This window comes from Chaetodon trifascialis, chromosome 15, assembly GCF_039877785.1.
Source record: "Chaetodon trifascialis isolate fChaTrf1 chromosome 15, fChaTrf1.hap1, whole genome shotgun sequence".
Taxonomy (NCBI): domain Eukaryota; kingdom Metazoa; phylum Chordata; class Actinopteri; order Chaetodontiformes; family Chaetodontidae; genus Chaetodon; species Chaetodon trifascialis.
Window position 1 is genome coordinate 9,213,188 of NC_092070.1, and position 23,798 is coordinate 9,236,985.

A 23,798-nucleotide genomic window follows, 5' to 3' on the forward strand; every position below is an offset into this window, starting at 1 on the left:
AGAAACAGAGGTGATGTTTTTTTAATTCATAAGATGAATTCTGCTGACATTGAGAACTATAAAACCATAAATTTTGTAAGATACAGAAAGGAAGAGAGAAAGTAAATCAGAATGGTTTTATTTAAAATTACACTACAAGAACAATGATGAAGACACATTTTTAAGGTTTAAGCACGGTGGCATTTGAAGCAAAAGCCTTGTTTAAATGCAACAAAACACGTTAGAATCTAAAATGACCTTCACAGTGGGTATGACTCGCTGGAATGACAGGCCTGATGTCGAAACAGCTTGACCTCAACTTCCTACTTTTGGAGTTGAGTGCAAAAAAAAACAACAAAAGAAAAACAGAAAAACAAATGCACTACAATATGGCCCCTCTCAGTGTTTCCTCCTTTGTCCCCTTGTTTTAAAAAGGAGTAAATTACCAAATACTGATCCCTATTAGGGCAGCTGAGGATGACGGTGAAGCTATCAGCGATTTGTTTCTGATGACTGAAATAAGACAATGTCGCTTTCGTTATTTGAAAGATGGAGGCTGGGTGAGCTCTGACGCCCAACAGAAAACAGACCGGAAGTCCAAAAACTGCACTTAACCAGAACATCCTCTACATCCACAGTGAGTGCATTCAATGATCCTTCCCTGCAGAGAAGAAAGAAACAGCTATATTCAGACAACAAGGACACACGGAGAATGAACAAACCATCTTATCGTCCATAATGTTTCCATTTATGACGCAAACTGGATAACTGTCATCATTTCCTTCATTCATTCATTTTCCTTCATGAAGCACCCAGTTTCTAAACATTCTGCTCAATTAAAAATGTGTCTTTGTTTTTGTTCTGCTAGTGGCTGTAGTGGTGACAAAGTAGTTTTTTCTATCTCAACGAGGATTACAATGGCCGATGAACAAAATTTTAAATCCAACATTCGAGGTCTCCGGTGAATGAATTGTACTGGCCTTCCTCTGGCGCCTCCAGCAGGTAAACATTTTCACTTATTCTGTGAAATATCTCAACATGACAGACTGCACCAACATTTTATACAGACATTCATTTAGCTCAAAGCACAGCGTCGAGCACGGCTTATAGTCTTGTTAAAATATGGATTTCACTGTTGTTGAAATTTAATAGAGGACAGGGACTCTGAAATTAACATAAGTTAAATTGGAAGTGAGGCCTGTGGGGTCTGATTGTTGCAGGTTTTGTTTCAGTGACTTCCTGTGGGTGTCACACATAGCCAATCATTAACAAATATTGACACAGTGACTGGCGAGCCCTCTGGCCTCATTCATCCAATCGAACAGCCTGAGATGCTCTCCGGTCCAGTGAGAGATCTTTCAGTGTTGCAGCATTGTGTGTACTTTATCTCACTCGGGCAATTTTCCTATTTCCTGCACTCATGTCTGTACAGCAGCAAGAATAATGCAAAGGAAAGGTGCAAACCAAGCCTTTGAGGCATATTTAGCGGAAGATCTCACTGGGACTGTTTTTCAAAAATGACTGTCGGACTTACCACTTCAAGCTTGCTCTTGGGGACTCTGCAGATGCAGTTGGTTCCAAAGTTGGTGTCTCGGGTTTGGATGCAACGCAGGCAGCACAGGTTCTCGTAACCCTGCTTCTTCCACTTAGCAATCAGGTTCTTGTCCGCATAGCCTTCCTTTATACAGTACTCATACAACTCTGTCAGGAGACAACCACAGAAAGACAACACTGGTTTTGCATCTAGTACACAGAGTGTAACTATGAATGGGTTTCATATGTCTGATTATGTGCAAATACAAAACTAATGCAAAAAAAAAAAAAAAAAAGCTTCTTGCAATTGAGCAAAAGTGCAAACATCTGAAATAAATGCAATTGGAAAATCTAATAAACTTCATATCCTTTGGCAGGTCATCACATGAACATTATTCACACTCACAGAATTTTAAAATCTACTAAAGATATCAAATATGCCATGCTCGACTACAAGGAAAGATTCTATCAAACACTTAAGTAGAGGCAGGGAGAAGAGGGAATAAATGAGAAGGTAATGGGAAACATTAGTAGTTCAATAGCTAGAGTGGAAACTCTGTCTACCTCTGCTGATGGCTTTCCTTTTGTAGAAGAGATCGTAGATGTATCGACTCCGCTGATGATGCAGCCTGAAAATTGGCCAAAGAGACTCCACCTTTCGCTTTCCTTCGTGAGGCTCTGTTTCAGCTGAGAGGAGAGGAAAATGAGAAAATTTAGCTTTGGTAAGCAAAAATTAAAATCAATGGTGCACCTTTTTGAGTGCTTGAAATACGTCCCTGGGCTCGATGTGAACAGCGCCAATGACAGTGCTTTCACACTTGATGCAACACATTAATCTGCTGTTATAATTGCCTCCACTCCTTTGTGCATATTTTCCTCAGCAGTTTGGAGCCTGTCTGCAGGGTCACCCACAGAAGAATCAGTGAGGTCGGACACTGATGTTGGGCAATAAGACCCGGCTCTCAGGTGACCTTTCAGTACATCTCAAAGGTGCTGAATGGGATGAGGTCATGATTCTGTCCAGGTCATTTCTTCCACAACAAACTGGGAAAACCATTTCTATATTGACCCAGCTTTGTGCTTGAAGTCATTTTCCCAGCACTCCCAAACTGTTGCCACAGTTGCCACAAGTTGGAAGGACACTTCTGTCTACGACTGCTACTAACGATTATTTTCTTTGTTGATTGATCTTGCTTTTTTTTTTTTCTAGATTAATCGATTACTTGTTTGGTCTATAAAATATCAGAAAGCAGTGAAAAATGTTGATCAGTGTTTCCAAAAACCCAAGTTAACATCCTCAAATGTCTTGTTTTGTCCACAACCCAAAGACATTCAGTTTAATGTCATAGAGGAGTAAATAAATTAGAAAACATTGACATCTAAGAAGATGGAATCAGACTAATTAACTGCTTAGCAAAACAGTTGCTGGTTACTTTAATAGTTAATAGGTACTTATGGATTAATAGCTGCAGCTCCACTTCTGTCTAACGAACAACTGTATACAATAATGTTAATATGCCCCTTAACTACGCGCTAAAGCCCCAATCGATGATAGTGTTTGACATACCATCTATTTGACATAAGACAGCCATACAGACAAAAGCCAAGGTAAAATGGGAAAAGATTAAAGATTTGCATCTGACTGAAGTGCAGCCACTTCACCGGCAGACGTTCGACTAGTTGATGAATATGAGTTTCCTACAATCGTGTTAATCATCCATTTACACAATGTAAAAAAGTAACCCTTTTCACCAGCACCACCCAAAGGTTAATCATTTGTAAAAGAAATGAGAATGTTCATCCGTCAACAGGTAAAGAAAATGCAAAGTGAAGGCTGAAATGATTTGACCACCATAAACTGCACATTGTGTCTGATGTTACGGCCGAGTGTTGTGGAGACCATCGGGATCATTATCTTCTTCTACCGGCTTACCTTCTCTCATTTTCTGATCCAGCTCGTCCAAAGTGGGCTCAATGAGCTCCCAGCCGTCTGGGGGAGGCTTCCGACTCCTCTTTACTTTGGGCATTTTTCTCTGTTTTGTACAAAATACAACAAAAGTTCACCGTGTTTTAGTTTTGTTTCGCGAAACCGTCTCAGGCGCAACAATTTGCCGTCACTAGGTGGGGGTCCATTTCGCACCTCGTCTCTTAATGACGTCACCACTCCAAATAAACAGATACATTTATCGGAATCTAATATTTAATTATTTCTTTGATTTTCCCTTAAACTAGCACAGTACATACGTTTATGTAAATATTTATTGTTGTCAGTATAAAGATGTGATATAAATCAAAGTAGATGTAATTCTGTCACTTCTGGCAGATTGCATCACTTTAGCGCACTAGTAAATTGCCTTAAGATAAACAACATGGTTTAGGTTAATTATTTTTTTTTAACTCATGTCATTTAGTCAAGTCACTGGACATTATAAGGCAATATGCGTACTATTTAGTTTAAAGCAGCATCGGTGTTTAGTTAATGCTCGAAAATACTTTGTTTGGAAGATTTTTTTTGAAAGGCAAATATTTGGACTACTCAGAGTATTGTGTTACTCATCCCGACTATGAGTTTAGCCAGCTGTCAGTTCGTGTTGCTGCTTTAACACTTATGCTTTGTGCCAGTATTTTCTTGTCAGTGAGTTTATAATAAAGGCTTCGTTTGACAAAATGCCCCGAGGAGGTAGGAATCATCTTAAAACCTGATAGACTTTGTTGAAGTCATTATTTGTACATCTGTTAGCCTACTGTTAGCCGACCAACAACAGCCAGCGATCCAGGCGAAACGCCTCCGTAGAGCAAGGATAGTTTCACCAAGTTGCATTTTGGATCGTTTTAAAACATTAAACAACAAGTACTGATAATATGTTTAAACACCATTCTGCCTGTCTTTGTAAATGTTCGCTGTTATTCTCCCCAGCAGTACAATGTGTACACAAATCTGTGTGTGATGTCATTTTTTTTTTTTTTTTCATGGTCATCCTTGCAGGTAAGAGAAGTGGCCACAAGGGTCGCGTGCGAACGTACACCAGCCCCGAGGAGATAGATGCCCAGATGAAGGCAGAGAAGGAGAGGAAAAAGGTATGTGGGCTGTCCGTCCAAAGACTGTCCAACCGGTGCTGCACAGGGTCAAATGTGTGCAACCTTTCACCTGATCGATATCATAGATGCTGGATCCTACACTTCCCAAATTCAACACAGTGGCGTCTTTGCAACGGAAAAAATAAACTATGTATCTGACTAAACACTGGCTTTAACATTGCCCTTAAAAAACCTGAAAGCACTACAACTGCTGATTGCACTCATTAGCTCTCCACCAACCAGATGAGAGGAGCTGGTGAATCAGCTGCTGTGGTGTTTGGATGGAGTAACAACCAGCATACCTAGGTGTTAAATATATTCCCTGTTGTAAATACATATGCTTGACCTGATGTCTAGGTTTCTAACATTTGTGTGTTTGTCTGCTTGGCTGTCATTTATATGTTCTAGCAAGAGCAGGAGGCGGAGGAGGCGGGCGCAGCTCAGAATGACATGGCAGAGGAGAAGCTACCAGGATCAGGCTCAGAGGACAGCGATGATGAAAATTCCCTGGTACGGCCACACTGTCACTCCTTTCCTCTGTTACCTCACACACAGTGATATATGATAAAGAATTTCTTATTAGTGTTGAGTCTTGTGCAGAACCTTTTAGCACTTCTGCTTGGCAGATTCTTATGATCATTTCACATTCAAGGCATTCACTTTATACCACGTTTGATGTGTTTGCAGAGGAGGAGAGCGGGCGTGGAGGGCTTGATAGAAATCGAGAACCCCAACAGAGTAGCTCAGAAGTCCAAGAAGGTGACACAGATTGAGCTGGATGAGCCCAAACAGTTATCGAGGAGAGAGAGGTGTGTGTTTTGTGTCAAAGCATCAATCAGTCACATTTCTATGGAATTTGAATGGGAACTTTATTTTAAAAATATGGTATTTATTAAAAACATTTGAACAATGAAAGTGTCAGACCTGAAGGAAAGCACTGTAAGTGACAGTCAGGACATAAACATTAATGGTTGTTTGTTTCTTTGTTTCACTGTCCCTACCTTGACACACACACACACACACACACACACACACACACACACACACACACACTGACACAGAGAGGAAATTGAGAAGCAGAAAGCGAAGGAGCGGTACATGAAGATGCACTTGGCAGGGAAGACGGACCAGGCCAAAGCTGACCTCGCTCGCCTTGCCATCATCAGGAAACAGAGAGAAGAGGCAGCAAAAAAGAAAGACGAAGAGAAGAAAGGTAAGCAAAACATGTCACAAGGTCAACATCTTATTACATATTGAGTGTTAATATTGAGTGCTCCAAGCCAAGAAAACACTATTATTACCTCATTATAAAATAAAATAAAATCTGCCAGCGACTGTTGTCATTTTCAGCCAGCGAAGCCCATGAGAAGCTACCTGTGTCTGAAATCGAAACCTCATTTATTAAGAAAATTGTAAAAATTTCGAGAAGTAACTTTAACCTGGTCATCATTGTAACCTGCATGTGTGCTGAAAACTTGATGACAGTGGCAAGAGGGGGATGAGGCAAAGCAAACAGTCAGTCGAGGAGTGAGGCCAGTAAAGTAGAATATAGTTTGTAATCAGTCCCTCGTACATGCAGAGCTCAAACAGCAGCCATAGACTCCATACTGCCAATGTACACATGTCCATGTCTATGTCCATGCAGTGTGTCGAGCTGATTGTCTGTCTTTTATTTCCCACTTACAGCAAAGGAAGCGGCAGCGGCGGCAGCCAAAGGAATGAACTCCCTCTCACTGAAATGATGCACAGTATTTATCAGAGGCACTTTCACATGTTCATGGACTGGCGCAATATATATTTGACTATTTTTAAAGGAGGAGCTATAATGTTGACATTACTGTAACGTATGACCATTTGGAAAAATGGTCGAGGCAACGCGGTTGTGTATATTTTGGCATGGAGTCGTGACCTCGTCAATCGCTCTGGGAGGCAAAGCTACATTTGAGAATACGATGGTCCTCATGTACACTTGGAATGAACCTCTTCTAACCTATGATCTTGTACATGGTATTAATAATGGTATCTTTATCATTGTATAATTCCAACTTTGCTAACTGAGCTTTGCCACCATGTTTTTTTTTTTTTTTAGGCAGGGGGGTGGGGGGGTCCGGGAGATCTTACATTGTATATAAAAGACTCATGCAAATATTTCAGATTAATATGATGAATCCAGTAAAATGTGTGCATTTCTTTAATTGCTCTGTTTCCCTGTGAGAACACTGTTGCCAAAGCTTTCGAGCAGGTTTACCAGCCTCAGGTGCAAGAGTCCACTGATACAACGAGATGAGTCAATATAGCAGATGTTTATTTTGGAGTAATAGGAGTCGATCCCAGTGGTGCAGAGAACGCTTTAGAGAAATAATAGGTATACAAAAATGGCCCTAATAACACCAGTAGATATGATCAGTAAGAACCAAAGAATGTAGAACATCTGGAGATAAAGATGTTAATATGAAGATGATGATGATGATGATGATGATGATGATGAATGTATCAAGTGGTACATGAAGCAGTATTTTTGTAGATTTTATTAGCCACATGGGATTAAAGGATGCGATTTGGTTTCTGGGCCCATATGTATGAAGCCTCTTAGAGTAAAATGTCAACCTTAAGTGCATCAAAATTTAAAGAATGACATAAACATGCTTTAATTCATACAATTGACAATAAATACAAAACATAAACATTCCTAAGTGTTAAGATTTGGTCTCGGATCACAAATTATTTAAGAGAGGTCCACAGGTCTCTGAAGTCAGCAAAGAGTGACCAGAAGAGCCAGCAGCCACACTACCTAATCCTAACCCTCCGCATACAACATGAACACTTTTTGATGGATTCCACATTGATACAACAAAGTCTTCACATTAATCATCTTTATCAGTTATGAAATGTGCAGTATGTAGTACATCGGCTGGCCTGGGAACAAAGGTTGGTTAGATCGACAATGATTTACAAAAGGTCTCAATATATAAACCTGCCAGTAAACCTTTTTATGTAAATGTTTCAACCCTTGAATTAATAATCAAACATACCATCATTTTACATGCAAAGACTTAATATGACCTCCAGAGATTGTTCTCACATGAATGTTATGTCATTCTTTAACTATAAATGAATAAATGTCAATATATTAAAGCATGCATGCATTGGATACAGTGAATAATGGGTATAGTCTTAATGACAATCCTTGTTATAAAGAATTATTTGACTCACAAGTCAATGTTCAGAGCCATTCTGAAGACCAGAATGAAGAATTTCAGCTTTATCATACTTTTGATAGATGTTACAAAAAATGGCGCCCCCTGGTACTCTGATGAGGTTACAAATCATATTAGCTGTGTATCAATATCACTACAGGGTCATGAAGAAATAAAGAGAGTGGGCTCTGGTCATGAAGGTATTAATGGAGCAAAAACAACCGGGCATCTGTCACAGTGGAGTATGTTTTTTGGTTCAAGTAATACCTTCTTACCCGGTCCACACGCTGAGCAGAGTGTGGCGGTAATGCACCGACCATGCTATTTAACACACTCAAAAAGCAGTAGCAGAAGAAGAGAATTAAGCGATTTGATTGGTGAAAAGTTTGGCGGACTTTATCCTTCATAGAAAAGCTTTTTTTTTTTTTTTTTTTTTCTTTCCCCGTGGTCTGATATCAGTTCAGTCTGACTAGTGATAGCTGCGGACACTGCCTCGTCTCGAGTGGTGAGTTAAATAATTAGTTCATATTTAATGGGTGCAAGGAAACTTGAATGCAATGGAAGCTAATGTCTGTGTTTTCGCAACCTGTCAAGACGAAAGTATCTACTAACTTTAAAATAACAGTTTAAATAATTTGCCATTTCTTTGTTTTCCCGCGGTGTTGTAAGCACTGAAATGCTATTTATTCTAGCGGTTTACCAGCTTGCAACTTCCTGTCAAAAATAGAAAGCTAGCAAAGAATTCAGTTGTGCTGATTCATAACACGTGGATAATTTTAACGCTTCTTTTACGGTAAATTTTCACAGCTCACTTCACTAAAGGTTTATCAAACGTTTCCACTTTTGCAGTCGTTGTTTTCCTACATTGCTGCTAACTTTCTGGGTCAGTCGTCCAGAGCAGATTATGAGTAGGTTAATAAAAGTCATGCGCTCGGCACGGCGAGCTATTGAGCGGCGTTGACAGATGCGTGACTGACCTGCGGTGACTTTTGACTTGGCAGGCGGGACAGAGCGGCCTCATTTGACAAGTGTAAACACAGCTGTAATCTTCACGGAGTTATGAATGTGTTACCTGAATTACCTAATAACATGCGTTATGACAGTTTCCACCTCTTATCAGTCTGGCTCAAAGTTCAACTTCTGAGACCATGTCACGCCATAGGTAAGAGTTGCAACACTGCTGCGGACAGCACAGGTGGTGCTGCTGCAGGCCTCCTCCACTGTGTGAGGCTTAGGACTTAAAGAACAACACATCTGTCATCATGCATCTGTATGGCACAAGCTAGTTTGTCTGCAGCGCTCACTCGGATATTGTTTTTATGGTTTTCTTTCTTTCTGATTAATCTTCCTCTAGATTTTCACTTTGCCTGACCAGAGAAACAGCGATCATGTCTTTAACAAATGGCCACAGTGTGAGCAAAGAAACATGGGATTCGCACAACAAGATGATGCTGGAGCCTCTGTCCGTCAGCGACTCTGAGGTTTGTATTCATAGGATTTTACAAACAGGGTCTTAATTTTGTCCATGTTCTGGAGACTGCTGAGATGATTCAGTGGGATCAGCAGTACCAACGACCGTCTAAAAAAATTTCTTAAAGGACAGTTATTTTTGGTTATTTTGTGCACAAGGTTGATGATGACACTGTAGTTCATAGAGTTGTGGCTAAATATTATTTCATTGTGTTTCAGGTGTTTACCATCATAAAAAACGAGAAGCACAGGCAGACATACGGTCTGGAGCTCATAGCGTCGGAGAACTTTGCCAGCAGAGCTGTTCTTGAGGCTCTGGGTTCCTGTATGAACAACAAATACTCTGAGGGATATCCTGGTCAGAGGTACAATAACTAACCAAGTTTGTTTCTGAAAATGTCTGAGAACTAGCTGTACGTGATGCATTCTGCTTTGTTCTATTTATTTATTAACACATCTTTACAGCAGTAGTGATCAGTATGATCCGTGCGTTCAGGTACTACGGTGGTACGGAGTGTGTTGATGAGCTGGAGAGACTCTGTCAGAAGAGGGCACTGGAGACCTATCGTCTGGACTCAGACAAATGGGGTGTCAACGTGCAGCCTTACTCAGGTAATGAATAGCGATTCAACATCTTAAATCCTCTTAATGTTTTTTTTAGTCTAGAGCCTGACTGGTGTGATCAATATTTTCACTTCTTCGCTCCTCAAACTCTTCTTTTGTACTCTTGCTTTTTCCATTTCCTCTCATCATGTTGTCCCTCTTCTTCCTCATTCTTCTGTCTAACTTGTTTTTATGCTTCTTTTCAAGGTTCACCTGCTAACTTTGCTGTGTACACGGCCATCGTGGAGCCCCATGGCAGGATCATGGGATTGGACCTTCCTGACGGAGGTCACCTGACGCACGGATTCATGACAGAGAAGAAGAAAATCTCCGCAACGTCCATCTTCTTTGAGTCCATGCCGTATAAGGTAGCAAACAATCACGTACATTTGACACCACTCACTCCTCCCAGATGCCCCAAACAGTTGGGTACTCAAAGATGTGGTCAATAACTACACTATTTAACATTTGCTAAAAGCAGTAATAGTGATAATTGTTAGATTAACAGAATCAAGGCACAATGTTCTCATTGTGCAGGGAGGACTCATGGCATAAACTGAGAATATGTACAACTAGCAGACAGACATTTGAACATTTATCTTGTTTCTGGTGTTACTTTACAAACCTGTTGCTGTGAGTCCCATTAAATCCTTTATTTCTGTGTTTAGTGTTAAAATAGAGTTTGTCTTCTCGTGTAGTTCCTTCTAGTTTATGAATTAATTTTCTGAAACACATTTAATTTCATTTTAAGAGAAGTTACTTCTCTATTGACTCAGCTGTACAAGATTAGTCCTCATTATTTGATTGATTTGCACAGGCACCTAATTTACAACTGTGATTTACATTTGCTGACATGTTGTTGTAGTACAGAGAAAATGAAAGATAGGAGATTGGAGCATTTGACCACCAGAGTCCTAGAGGTCAGAGTTTAGATTTGTACATTTCAACCACTCGTCTGATGTTTCCTCAACTAGCTTAAGTTGCCTAAACATAACCTTTCCTTTTTCCATGCTTTTGTTGCCATGTGTGCATGTTCTGGAGCAAAAAGACATGTTGACAGTTAACATTTTGCAGATTAGTTAAGTATGAACATTCTTCAATATGAACATGTCAGTGTGAACAATATGTCTGATATGTTGAAATAAAATGAAAAAAGCTTTCTTAAAAATATAAAGTGGTGAATATAAATGCAGTGGGCTGGATGGTGGTGGTCAGATTACACCTTGGGGAGATGAAAATTAATAGACCTTTTGTGGTCATGCTTCATTACCGTATTGTAATTGGATTCCAGATGAGTGTTCAAGCAGTAATGAGTAAGAAGATAGCTACTGGATAGATGCAGTAGATGGAGAAAATAGATTTTAATAGACACTATGCAATAAATTGTGTACAAAATATACAGGAAACACGAGATTAAAAACAAAAGCTAATAGAATAAAGATGTTTTTCTTCAAATTGATTTGGGCTTTAAGTGTTTCTGTGTCGTGCTCATGTTCGGTCTATCAGATGCAGCTGTTTTAATGTATTCGATATGATCTTCTGCTTTTTAGGTGAATCCAGAAACTGGCTACATTGACTACGACAGACTGGCAGAAAACGCTCGGCTGTTCCACCCCAAGATCATCATTGCAGGTCCTTTCACACACACACACACACACACACGCAGTGTATGCTAACTTGTGCGTATGTCCAAAGAACCTGAAAACATCACATTCACCTCTGTTTGTCTTTCCGCTCTAGGAACAAGCTGCTATTCCCGCAACATTGACTACGCCCGGATGAAGCAGATTGCTAATGAGAACGGTGCCTATCTGATGGGAGACATGGCTCACATCAGTGGGTTGGTGGCTGCTGGAGTGGTGCCCTCACCCTTTGACTACTGTGACATTGTTTCCACAACAACGCACAAGACGCTGCGTGGCTGCCGCGCTGGCCTCATCTTCTACAGGAAAGGTAGGAATGAAATAATGATGCTTCTGCCAAAACCAAACACTCTTTTTGTTCTGCATTGGTACTCTGTGATTTCACTAGTTTTCTGATTTTCTTCCCTCTGTCTTTCTATTTCCCTCCTCCAGGCGTGCGGAGTGTGGATGCCAAGGGGAAGGAGACTCTGTACAACTTGGAGTCCTTGATCAATCAGGCTGTGTTTCCAGGCCTGCAGGGAGGACCACACAACCATGCTATTGCAGGTACGTCCCATCATCTCCCTTTAACTTTGCCCACTCAGTTTCTTCTCCACCGTCAGTCAATTATGTCAGCATCTATCTCATTTAGGTCATGTTTTCCACTGGCAGGTGTTGCTGTAGCTCTGAAACAAGCCATGTCACCAGAGTTCAGGGCCTACCAGATGCAGGTTCTTGCCAACTGCAAATCTCTATCCAGTGCCCTTATTGACCGAGGCTACAAGATTGTCACTGGTAAGTGTCATAGTGCCACCACGTGTCTGTAATGTCAGTTGCCAATGTAGACAAGCTAATTGCATTTACCACAGAAAAAAATATGACAATAATTGATTAGACCTATCTTTATTTGCTGCTTAATTTAAGGCGTTTGGAGATATAATTGTCAATGCATAAGGTAAATTGAGGTAGTAAGGCGTCCTGTGTGGTGTGCTTTAATGAATGCAGTGTGGTTCTTTTGCCTTGAAAATCACTCTGACATTCAATCTGTTTGCATGTTGTTTCATATGACAGCAGTCAAAATACTTGTAACAATATATCCTGTTTAAAAACAAAGAGTGATGACATACCGTAGTTGATGTTAAAAGTGGGATTCCTGATAGCCATTAAATGCTTCATAGTCCATGTATTGTCTTCTGAAACCCTTTTTCCTCTGCTGTGCAGGCGGCTCTGACAACCATCTGATCCTGCTGGACCTGCGCAGCAAAGGAACTGACGGAGGACGAGCTGAGAAGGTTCTGGAAGCCTGCGCCATTGCTTGTAATAAGAACACCTGTCCAGGTAGTGTGTGCGTGTGTTTTAGCACTGATAAGCAATGGCACATGCAGCTTTGTGTGCATACCAGTGTAACCCCTAGTGTGTGTAATCTTTGTCTATTTTCTCTACAGTGACTATATTCGTTTTTCCACATGCATGTTTGTATAGGGGATAAGAGTGCTTTGCGTCCTAGCGGTCTCAGGTTTGGCTCTCCAGCTCTGACCTCCAGAGGCTTGGTGGAGGAAGACTTCAGGAAGGTGGCTGAGTTCATTCACAGAGGTAATCCTTTTTTTTTTTTTAATTGCCAAGATATGTTCTGAGAAATGCGTTTCAGCTGAGGTAGAACAAGGTAAAATGTTATTGGTGTATAAAGTCAGACTACACCCTAAAATCTGTCAAACACTGTCCTGTGTGCCGCTGACCAAAGGTAACACCCTGTAAAAGCACAATTTATCCTTTTATTTGAGGCACTCTATGCTTATGAGTGTCGCAGTTGATAAAGGCATCCGCCAAACCAAAATGGCGAGGGGGGGGGGGGTCAAAACATGATTCTGCATAAATGAAATTGCTCTTAAAGCCGTCCCTGCTCTCCTGTGTCCTGCAGGTATCATGCTGACCTTGGAGGTGCAGACAAGCCTGGATCCCAAGGCCCCTCTGAAGGAGTTCATTCAGGCACTGGCTCAGGGAGAGAAGTTCAAGCAGCGAGTAGCAGAAATCAAGGCAGAAGTCGAGGCTTTCGCTGGTCAATTCCCCATGCCTGGTCTTCCTGAGCTGTAGAGGGCGCCACTTTAGACACTGATGGCTTCTGGACTGATGATTGTAACAAACATTATGCCAGTCTTGATGGTGTGTTGTTTTGTGTTTGTTTTGAATGGACACCTCAAATCTGTCACTGCTGAAATCCAGATACTTCCTCATGACTTCACCACAGACACGGATTTTCTTTTCTTAATTGAAAGATACGTTTGCAGACGTCATTGTCTAGTGTTTCTGCAGCGCTGTTTTTAGATTGGGTTTTCTTTCCTATTGTAGATTTGGTCTAAAATCTTCCAGTCACGTTTCAGCTTTAATGTTGTCAGAAGTCACTGTTTCTTTGGTATTTAATTTCCAGTCCCGGTTTACTGTGAAGTAATCTGAAGACTGAAGCACAAAGCATGACTGCTACTTTATGCGCGCATTCTATATCATATACTGTGTACATATACAGTATAAGAAGTACAACTTGATAAATGATAAAACCACAACCGTCACATGTAATTGAAGTAAACATATTGAATGAAACAACAGCTACTATGTATGACCGTTCAACTTGACTGAACTGGTGCAGAGACTGCAGCTCGAGAAAAAGTTAGGGCATCTCTATGTTCCGTTTCATACTGAGGGAAACATGAATTTCATGCAGGTCCATCCAATAGTTGAGACATTTCACTCAAAACCACAAAGGTGACCCTCATGGTGGCACTAGAGGAAACATCAGGGGATAACCAAAGTCATAAGATTCATCCTCTGGGGATCATGGCAGTTCATTCAGAAATTGTTTGGATAATTTATTCTGCACCAAAGTGGTGGATGACTGAAAATCGGCCCATGTGAATTTATTGCACCATATGAGTACTTACTACCTGCATTCGCTAAAATGTGAAGCTGCATGTGCTTAAAACAGAGAACTGCTGCTGCCTGTAAAAATAAAAATGATGAAGTACCATTTCATAATGATTCTATAGTAATGATTTCTTAAATTGTTTCACTTGTTACTTCATTTCTAATCTAACTTTATTTATGTAATTGTGTTTTATTGTCTTATTTAATTCCGAGCACTTGGGAACTGAGTAGTTTTCATCCATTGTTGAGTTCTTATGGGAGGAAAAGAGAGTAAACTGAAGGTGAAGCTGAACTCACACTGATCATCAGAGCACCAGGAGGACTTCACTGAGGTCAACTCAATGCAAACAGAATGTGGCGCACCACTGTTTTCAGTGTTAAGCACACTTTGATGAAATTTTAGTGAAACCTTTAAAAAAAGTGTTTGCTGTCTGGTTCCATACATACACATGTCAATCTAAGGTCATTATGGAACGAAGGCAAGTTCTGCTGAATTCAGAACAAATTATTAATTAAAGAGCATCAAGTCCTATACATGTAGTACAAATTATTAAATGGAGCAGACAAATTCCTTTTTCCCTCAATGACGCCTCCTTGGCTCCACGCATTTATTCTAAGAAAATATTTCATCATCACTTCATTCCTGATATAAAATGAACCTCAGTATTTCTAAAAATCCTGGTCACGGCCCTGTGTTTTATCCTTAAAAGTGTTATTATGAGTTGCTTTGGTATTTTTAATCTTTGCCAGAAATGATTGAGAAGCTAGCTCAAATCAGCAGTAAGGCCACCATAACCATAATGTGGCGCGACTCTCCAAAGCACTCGGGGATCGTTTAGTCTTGCCTTATTTGGTCGGGTCAGAGGTCGGTCTGCGCGCCTCCAGTCAATCCAGCGAGAAGGAGCTGTTCCTGACAAATTAAAAGTTACAGATCGACCAATATTGAGGGCTTGTCTTTAAAACAGTCCCGTAAAGGTACAAAGAACTGCAGCTGTTGTGGTTTCTCATCAGGGAGCTCGGTGATTGTTTTTGTTTAAGCTCATCGGTTAGCCTAGCTAGCCTCGTTAGCCACTTTAGCTGGCTGATGAAGAAATTGCCAGCTAACTAGCGCAGCTTCAAGCTAGCTAGCTAACTGAAACTTACATTTGTTTGATCGGCGGACACTAAACCAACGCAGACATGCAGGACATACTGGCTAACGTGGATCATATCAAGTTTGACCTGGAAATCGCTGTGCAGCAGCAGCTCGGAGCGCAGCCTCTGCCCTTCCCCGGCATGGACAGTAAGTGCCTGAAAGCTAGCTGGTTCTTAGCCGTTAAAGTGTCGTCAGAGCTAACGGTAAAACTGATGCTCTCTAACGGCTTGTGTTAGCTTTGTGGACGCTCAATCCAATTTCTTTACTAGGGTTGTATTTTCTTTGCTGACGTTGTATTAATGCGTGTCCCCGCAGAGTCCGGATCTGCAGTGTGTGAGTTCTTCATGAGAGCAGCCTGTATAAAAGGTAAAATCACAACAGCACATTTCAGCACCTGGCGTGTGTGTGTGTGTGTACATACATGGAATTTACGATAATTTAGGAGAGATGGATTGAATGGTGAAGTTATCCTGACTTTTAGTCTCAAGTATGGGTCAAGCTTCAAAAACACTGGATCCTACATCTCCCATAATGCAGCCAATATCATCTTTATCATCATTAATTATGTTGCTGTTAATTATGCCAACTGTAAACGTAAACTTGGCTGCCTGTGACAGACAGATGCTTCTTTGGTAAGTGCACAGTTGAACTGTCAGCAGTGCAGCTTCCTGGCATGGGTGGGTCTCAGGAAAGAGGTCAGTCATAGTGTTTCTCATTGGTCTGGGACACTCACACTGTCAGAGAGCAACTATCATCCGTGTGATTTGTTAGTGGAAAGCTCTATGTAGCAAGAGCAACAGGAGGTGACCATTTTGAAGTAACTGAAGACTCTATTTGTGGGGAAAATATCAGCAATCAGCAAGACAGTGGCTGCTCTGTGGGTATGAATTAGGAACATTATGCCATGGTCTGGATTATATCTTCTTTTTTTGTTCGTTTGTTTCCCGCTTCACAGGTGGGATGTGTCCGTTCCGTCACATCAGCGGAGAGAAGACGGTGGTGTGTAAGCACTGGCTCAGAGGGCTGTGTAAGAAGGGAGACCAGTGCGAGTTTCTCCACGAGTATGACATGACCAAGATGCCTGAATGCTACTTCTACTCCAAGTTTGGTTCGTGCACTCGATGATTTGTAGAATCACACGGAGGATCTCAATAACTGTACTCGTCCAGGGAATCTAACGTTAACATGTTGTCACTCTGTTGACCCTCGCAGGTGAGTGTAGCAACAAGGAATGTCCATTCCTGCACATCGATCCCGAGTCCAAGATCAAAGACTGTCCCTGGTATGACCGAGGCTTCTGCAAACACGGTGAGTCCTCCTCTGTGCTGGACGCAGACATTCCAGCAGTAATGACATTAACAGCTAAACGTAGTGTCTTCTGTCTGCTTCGGATCTTCCTCCATCGTTCCGTCTCAGGTCCTGACTGCAGACACAGACACACAAGAAGGGTGATCTGTGTGAATTACCTGGTGGGCTTCTGTCCAGAAGGAAAATCCTGTAAATTTATGCAGTATGTAATCCTTTTTATTTGATTCCAAGAATAAAAACCACTACTTTTGACTTGTTTAGCATTTGGTTTTTTACCTAGGGATAGCTCTCTCCCTGCCTTATTTACATGGCATGAATTACGATTTCTAGTAAAATACTCTTTAGCTGAAAGATTAAAGCAGCAGTAGAATAAACATAATTGGAGACTTTGCCTCACAGTGCTGTAGATTTAACGCTGAGATGTTATTCTGCAGCCCTCGTTTTGAATTGCCTATGGGAGCTTCTGAGCAGCCTCCTCTTCCACAGCAAACCCAGAACCAGACAAAGGTAAGAGAATACACACAAACAACCAAATACACACAGCTGTTGACATAAAACATGCGTAGATCCCTCTCATTCATTCAGGTAGTTCAAAATTCACGAGTAAACACTTTCTCCTTGCTTGTTTCCTGCTGCAGCCTGTGCCCACCATTGGCCGCTCGTCGCTCTCTCTAATCCAGCTGACCAACTCCAGTCCAGGCCAGCGGCCACAGAACCACATGCCGATGGCTGCTGCTCAGCAAAATAACATGACTGGCAACAGAGGGCCTCGGCCACTGGACCAGGTCACCTGCTACAAGGCAAGTTGTGTTCAAAGTCTGTTTAGACACCAGCCCTCTCTGTAGTTGTACATATGAAGGCTGGCATTAGTTCCCTTAAAGCAACAGTTACATTTACTCACTTTCTTGCTGAGCATTCGATGAGAAGATCATTCAAGCAGCTGTTTTACTGGGTATTTTGTTTTCACACATGCAGCATTGTTGTTTCTAAATGTAACTCATGATATCGAAGCTAACGTCTTCCTTCTTCTGTCTTCCCTGTGTCTGCAGTGTGGTGAGAAGGGCCACTATGCCAACAAATGTACTAAAGGCCATCTTGCCTTCCTGAGTGGACAGTAGCCTTCGTCCTTGAGGTCACAGCAGTGCTGTAGCTCAGCCTCATGTGAGCAGAGGAGAGGAGGAGGAGGAGGAGCAGCAGAGGAGAGGAAGCCCCTTTGCTCCACAGGCTCAAAGACTTTAACTGCCACTGCTGTGTGTGCCTGTCACTGCAGACACTGGCAGTGGGAAAGATAAACAAAGCTTTGATTTCTAATTTCTTCCCTCTGTGGATTCCTAAAAATAAGGAGGAACAGAAAAGAGCTCACAGTCTGTGTGGCTGCAGTTCTACGACTTGTGGGTTAGTCAGCAGTTTTCTACCATGTTTGTACTGTTCATCACACTGAATATCTAAATGCTCATCACACCCAGAGTCCAGCAGAGGTGCCGAGCTGGAACATGGTGCTGCTTCTTTCAGGATATTCACGTTTCCTCCGGTCATGTGACTGCATCATTGACACCAGGCCAGTGCTTCTTCTGTTCTGCTAATTCTAGTAAGTCTGACAGTGAAAACAATAAACAGAACAAGTGATGAATGCCAGTGAAAATGTAAATTAATGCTGCCTGTCCTCAAACTGCAGGAATTAATCAGAACCCAAATCCACCCTGTGATAGTTTGTATTCTACTTGAAACACCACCTACAATATATCACGCCTGTCAGTTTAGACTTTTAAACACACATTTGTGGTTTTGTGCCAACATTTTAAATCCTGGAAGTTGTTCATTACCAGCTGTGTGAGGAGGCCCTGTACTGAATCTCAATACACTGATGATTCAAATTTTACTGAAGAGGATGTGAGGGGGTGCTGGAGTCAAGCTCAGAGGAAGCATCTCATTGTTTTGGGACAGTCAGTGGACACCGTCTGAACATCATCTCAATCTGCACAGTGTGTACAAATAAATGTTCTTGTTAGAGATTTGCCTAATACTTTCATGTCACTACCACAGCGAGCTAGCTACACCTGATGGCGGACAATTGTAACTGAACCAAACACATGATATCCAACAGTATATCTTTATATTGTTTATTGGTCACAACAGTCACATATTCAACAACAGAGAGCTGAGAGTAGAAAGAGCAGGGAGAACAAGGAGATTCAAGTTCAACCCCTGAAGGTCTGATGGCTGCTGAAGGGGCTTAGTGGTACTTCCTCCAGCGATCATGTTCTAGAAGAGAAGATGGAGAAAAGAATAGTTCATAACTAAAATATCAGATGTGACATTTATGCTTCAAAAAACTTCACAGGACAAGGTGGAACATGCTCAACAAGGCGTGTATGCATTTCTTACTGAGGTGGTCGTAGCTCCACATGTAGCTGATGGTAATGTAGCCAGCCAGCAGCATAGCTATGCCACCAATGCCTCCCTTCTTCACATTGATGTACTTGTTGTAGTATCTATCATGGCCTGGGAGAGAAGAAGGCAAAAAAAGAAAGCAGCATAAACCACAACAGAACAACAGCCTGCTGTGCAGCATCATCTTCACATTATGAACGATGTGAGCGACTACTCCTGAGGAGCTGAATAAAACGCTACAGCACTGATTTTAACAGCATGTGAGCGAACATGGTGAAAGGTCTAAAGGTTTTTTTGGGGATCCAAAACAAAGTGTCAGAACAGATTTCCTCACCCCTGCGGACGGATGAGATGATGCCATTGGGACTGAAGTCTCGACCTCCGATCCAGGTTCCCAGCTCTCCCAGTTTCACATCCATCAGTCGCTTCTCGATTATGGGAACTGGCCACAGGTGGAGAGACAGTTTGATTACATGTTGTCCATAATGAGCCACGCAGGCTGCAGCTCTGGTAATGTCCTCTGACTTAGGCAGGGGGGTCATTTAACACTTTTAATAAGCCACAGCTCATAAAACGGTATATGCAGCTAAAGATGACTGACCACTTAACTGATGAGTTGATTAACAGTTTCGATCAATGATTAGCTTAATTAGCAACGATATTTGACTTTTAAAGGCAGTGTTCAGATGTCACCTTGAACTCTAAAGACTTCTTCAAGAGTTTTTAAACAACACTATTATTCTAACAATATATCGGCAGACTAATCAATACTGAAAATAATCAGCAATTGAAGCCCTATATTCTGTGACAACAACTCCACCTCTGAAATGTCAGAAAGAAAAAGTATTGAATCTATAAAATGAAGTTGCAGCTGCTCATATTGTCACTCAAATACACTGTTTGTTACTTTCCACCTAAACTGTGGGGCCACATTTCACATCCACCAGGTGTGGAGCTGCTTTACAATAACTACGTATTCTTGGCATTTCCTTCAAAACACACCATAAAGCAAAGCAGGGTCTTCCGTGTTTTAGTTTTTTCAGGTTAATTTGTTTTGGATTCAAATTAACACGATAATATCGCTTGCAGTTGAAGTTTACACTGTGCGCTAAAGCTACCGTGCAAGCTCGCTAAGAGATAACATAACTTAGAAATGCAAAGACAACGTTTTAAAATAGCTTCATTCACTATGCAAAACAAATGTAACGTCTCTGATCGCTGATCATGACAATTAAATGTTCAGAGGCGACTCGCAGATTCATTTTAACTGTAAAACTAGCAATGACACGCAAAGTCCTTGACGTGACTCAAAGGATTAAATGCGGCCTTCGGTCACACAAAGATCTTCAGGTGACTCATTAACGGCCTGTCTGACAGAAACACACAAACCGTCTGAGAAAACGTTAAAGTTGACCAAAAACAAAAGACATAACGGAGCACATTTACATTTATTTTTAACAGAGGACACGCTATTTTACCTGGTCTGTCCGCCATCTTGACTGGTGCAGAGAACTCGCAGGAAGGGATGATGGGAATTAAACGGAGGAGGTGCATTATGGGAGGAGGTGTAGTTTTTTAACGTCTCCGCTTGAGGGCAGCAAAAGAAATGAAACCACACGTCTAATAATTACGCCGGAAGGCTTGTCAGACACAACACAACGCACAGAACGACGACAATCATAAAAGCACAGGCAAGCTGCGTTTAAAGACCGTGTTTTCAGACAAGCCCTGAGGAGCACTTACCTAAAGCCAGCTAAAAACAGCCCTGCCATGAATCCTCCCTCCATGAAGATTGAAATGTTCAGTTTTGTTGAAACGGAACAGCTGGAATGGGCATTTTCAACATTTTGTCAACTAAACAGTAATCAATAAAGAATATTTTTTGATTGCAGCCGTACTGCATGTTATGAGCAATAACTAACTAACACTAACTCCATCCCTCACTGTTACAGGGTTACAGGAATACTACAGGCAGCAGAATGCCTTGATGATCCTTAGACTCTCTGACACGTCTCTATGGAGTATATGGCCTACAATATAATATATAATTGAGTATTCATACTATGTATTTCAGAGAACATTATAGATCCAAGATAAAACTGACAGAAGCGTGGGACTGAGATTGAAACATGTAAATACAAATCCATTTGCTATTCAGCACCACAGACAGCACCATGGATTTATCAACACACAGCACAGTTAGGCCACTGATATTTCAGAGCCATAGAGTTTAACTTGCTCAAACCTCAGTCAGATGAAGCATCAGTGAGTCAGGCAGACTAGACTAACATATTCAACTAAACAACCCCTCTGCTCCTGCTCTCTCTGCTACCAGGGGTTGGATGGCAGGTTAACAACAGGGATGCATTTTGGTCATTTTGCTAACAAGCTGGATGACGTCCCCACTCAAAACACCTACTGGCTACAAGCAGACATTGCTTAATATTGAGGGGGAACTGCTCTCCTAATGTATGCTTTTCCTTTTTTTTTTTGCACAGTCTTGCTTTTTGTATTTGTGTGTCATTGATGACAGATGCAAATGTTTGTTTTAGTGTTACAGTTTTCACAGTAAATTTCCAGAGTAAATTTTGCATTTAGACATTGATACAATCCCTAATCTAAAACAGTTGGGACACTGTGTAAATTATAAGTTAAAACAGAATGCAGTCATTTGCAAAGAAACTGTGTTTACCGACAGTTTTGCAAAGTGTCCCCGAGCCCGTGTAGTAACCACCTTCATACAGTCATGTGTTCACAAAGTGGTGAACCTCTCTCCATCCTTGCTTGTCCCAACTTTATTGGAATCGGGGTTGTGTATGTTCAATGTCATAATATAATCTGAAAAGACTTTAACCTTGGTATCGAAATAGATAAGCTATCTAAATATATCATGTTCTCATTGCGCAGATTTGTTTGCACTACCCTCTTAAACCTCTCCCTCCTTTAAAAAACACAGCAGCCTGACCTGAAGGGTTTACCACACTGCTGTCTCCTGACACTCTATCAGAGGCATCATTTTTTTCAAGGGAAAGCAGCCGATCAATGAGCAACGCAACAGCCAGTAGCACTGCTGTGCATAATATACCTAAAGATATACTTCAGATCTTATCCAGCCGAGGGTGTGTGTGTGTGTGTGTGTGTGTGTGTGTGTGTGTGTGTGTGTGTGTGAGTGAGTGGTTGAGGTGGTGCTGTGGTAGTTCAGGTCCCTTCTCAACACGCCCACTGATCAATACGCCCCTCTCTATCTCATCTCTCTCTCCCTTCACACACACACACACACACACACACACACACACACACACACACACACACACACACACACACACACACACACACACACACACACACACACACACACACAGCCTGAGTGAATTAGGGTGTGTAGTAGTGGTTTTGGCCTTCATCCAAGACTAAGCAGCAACCTCTTTCCTTTATTAGACTGATTTTTCCTGCTTCACTCTAATGACTTTCATTAGATGGAGGACTCATATAGATGTCCAGCACCCACTCTGTTTTTTTCCCCCTGTTCATCTCTTTCCCTGCCTCTCTCTCACACTCGCCACACACACGCACACATTTTTTTGATTACTGTTCAACATCTCTCTAATTTGGATAATTTTTATCGTTACGGTAGAGTACATGCAGTTTATGTTGCACGGCAGAGACAGCCAGTGTGTGTATGTGTGTATGTGTTTGTGAGTGTGTGGGGGGAGGGTGAAGTAGGCGGATACATAATCGTGTGTGCGTGGAACATGGGTGAATCCTTACCAGGTTTCGTCTTTGATGTTGATGATTCAGCTCTCTTTCCTACATGTTGACCCAAATGTTTCTCTTCTTCTCTTCACTGTTGCCAGATCTGAATGGCACCAAATAGCCCAATCAGAGTCTCCAACGCACTCACTCATCTTTAAATGTAACCCAATGTTTGTGTTTCTGTTCTTCACAGTGTCCTGTTCATCCCCTGTATGAAGAATTTGAGCTCCAAACCTCCAGACAATAGACAACCAAGGGCCTGATCTAACAGGTTGTATGACTTTTTATTTCTCAGGCCACCTAACTGTTAATCGCTCATGATGCTAATGATAAGTTCTCCATTCAACTACTGCAGGCTGACGATGGTCTTGGCAATGGTGAAATATACTTTAGGTTTCTGCTTGTCACTTGATGTATTTATGTATTGTATGTTTTTGTTGTACATGACTCTGTACGTCTATGTCACTGTCCGTTCTGTGTTTAACACCTCACAATAAAATTGAAGTAGAAGGGTTCACACTTAACCGAATCGTAACCATAACCACTACCTGCCTACCTCTAACCTTCACCCTGAAATTTAGTGATTTACATTATAGGCGACCTGTATTTTGTCCCCACAGGTAAGGCCAGTCCCCACTATGTGACTGTGTAAACAGATTTATGTCCCCACAACGTGAGTAATACATGGCCCTACACACACACGTACCTGCATCTAGACGACATACTTGTTGGGTTCATCCCAGCGTGCTGGCAGGGAGTTTGACCTATCAGAGCCTCTCTGAGAGCTTCTGCGGCTGAATGAAGATCCTTGTG

General features: G+C 41.6%; 5 protein-coding genes across 5 annotated transcripts; 3 read left to right on the forward strand and 2 right to left on the reverse strand.

The window, feature by feature from the left end:
* On the reverse strand, positions 1 to 3,625 carry bud31 (BUD31 homolog). The gene is made up of 4 exons (XM_070981291.1): positions 3,446 to 3,625; positions 2,077 to 2,199; positions 1,514 to 1,680; positions 1 to 640 (listed from the first exon to the last, which is right to left on the reverse strand). Exons 1-4 carry the CDS (start codon positions 3,537 to 3,539, stop codon positions 590 to 592), a joined length of 435 nt encoding a protein of 144 aa, XP_070837392.1. The 5' UTR covers positions 3,540 to 3,625; the 3' UTR covers positions 1 to 589.
* Positions 3,626 to 4,057: 432 nt separating this feature from the next.
* Positions 4,058 to 7,276, forward strand: pdap1b (pdgfa associated protein 1b). Its single transcript, XM_070981075.1, has 6 exons — positions 4,058 to 4,192; positions 4,499 to 4,590; positions 4,999 to 5,100; positions 5,278 to 5,399; positions 5,652 to 5,803; positions 6,277 to 7,276. Exons 1-6 carry the CDS (start codon positions 4,180 to 4,182, stop codon positions 6,330 to 6,332), a joined length of 537 nt encoding a protein of 178 aa, XP_070837176.1. The 5' UTR covers positions 4,058 to 4,179; the 3' UTR covers positions 6,333 to 7,276.
* A 968-nt stretch (positions 7,277 to 8,244) lies between these two features.
* shmt1 (serine hydroxymethyltransferase 1 (soluble)) lies at positions 8,245 to 13,573 on the forward strand. The gene is made up of 12 exons (XM_070981423.1): positions 8,245 to 8,292; positions 9,142 to 9,268; positions 9,477 to 9,622; positions 9,754 to 9,869; positions 10,068 to 10,228; positions 11,411 to 11,492; positions 11,601 to 11,813; positions 11,936 to 12,049; positions 12,155 to 12,277; positions 12,704 to 12,820; positions 12,965 to 13,075; positions 13,401 to 13,573. The coding sequence occupies exons 2-12, from the start codon at positions 9,176 to 9,178 to the stop codon at positions 13,571 to 13,573; spliced, it is 1,449 nt and encodes a 482-aa protein (XP_070837524.1). The 5' UTR covers positions 8,245 to 8,292; positions 9,142 to 9,175.
* Positions 13,574 to 15,543: 1,970 nt separating this feature from the next.
* Positions 15,544 to 18,851, forward strand: cpsf4 (cleavage and polyadenylation specific factor 4). Its single transcript, XM_070981424.1, has 8 exons — positions 15,544 to 15,680; positions 15,849 to 15,899; positions 16,489 to 16,641; positions 16,746 to 16,841; positions 16,950 to 17,043; positions 17,276 to 17,348; positions 17,480 to 17,641; positions 17,891 to 18,851. The coding sequence occupies exons 1-8, from the start codon at positions 15,578 to 15,580 to the stop codon at positions 17,957 to 17,959; spliced, it is 801 nt and encodes a 266-aa protein (XP_070837525.1). The 5' UTR covers positions 15,544 to 15,577; the 3' UTR covers positions 17,960 to 18,851.
* Positions 18,852 to 18,945: 94 nt separating this feature from the next.
* atp5mf (ATP synthase membrane subunit f) lies at positions 18,946 to 20,785 on the reverse strand. The gene is made up of 4 exons (XM_070981425.1): positions 20,711 to 20,785; positions 19,567 to 19,674; positions 19,227 to 19,343; positions 18,946 to 19,103 (listed from the first exon to the last, which is right to left on the reverse strand). The coding sequence occupies exons 1-4, from the start codon at positions 20,724 to 20,726 to the stop codon at positions 19,075 to 19,077; spliced, it is 270 nt and encodes an 89-aa protein (XP_070837526.1). The 5' UTR covers positions 20,727 to 20,785; the 3' UTR covers positions 18,946 to 19,074.
* Between the last annotated feature and the right edge of the window lie 3,013 nt (positions 20,786 to 23,798).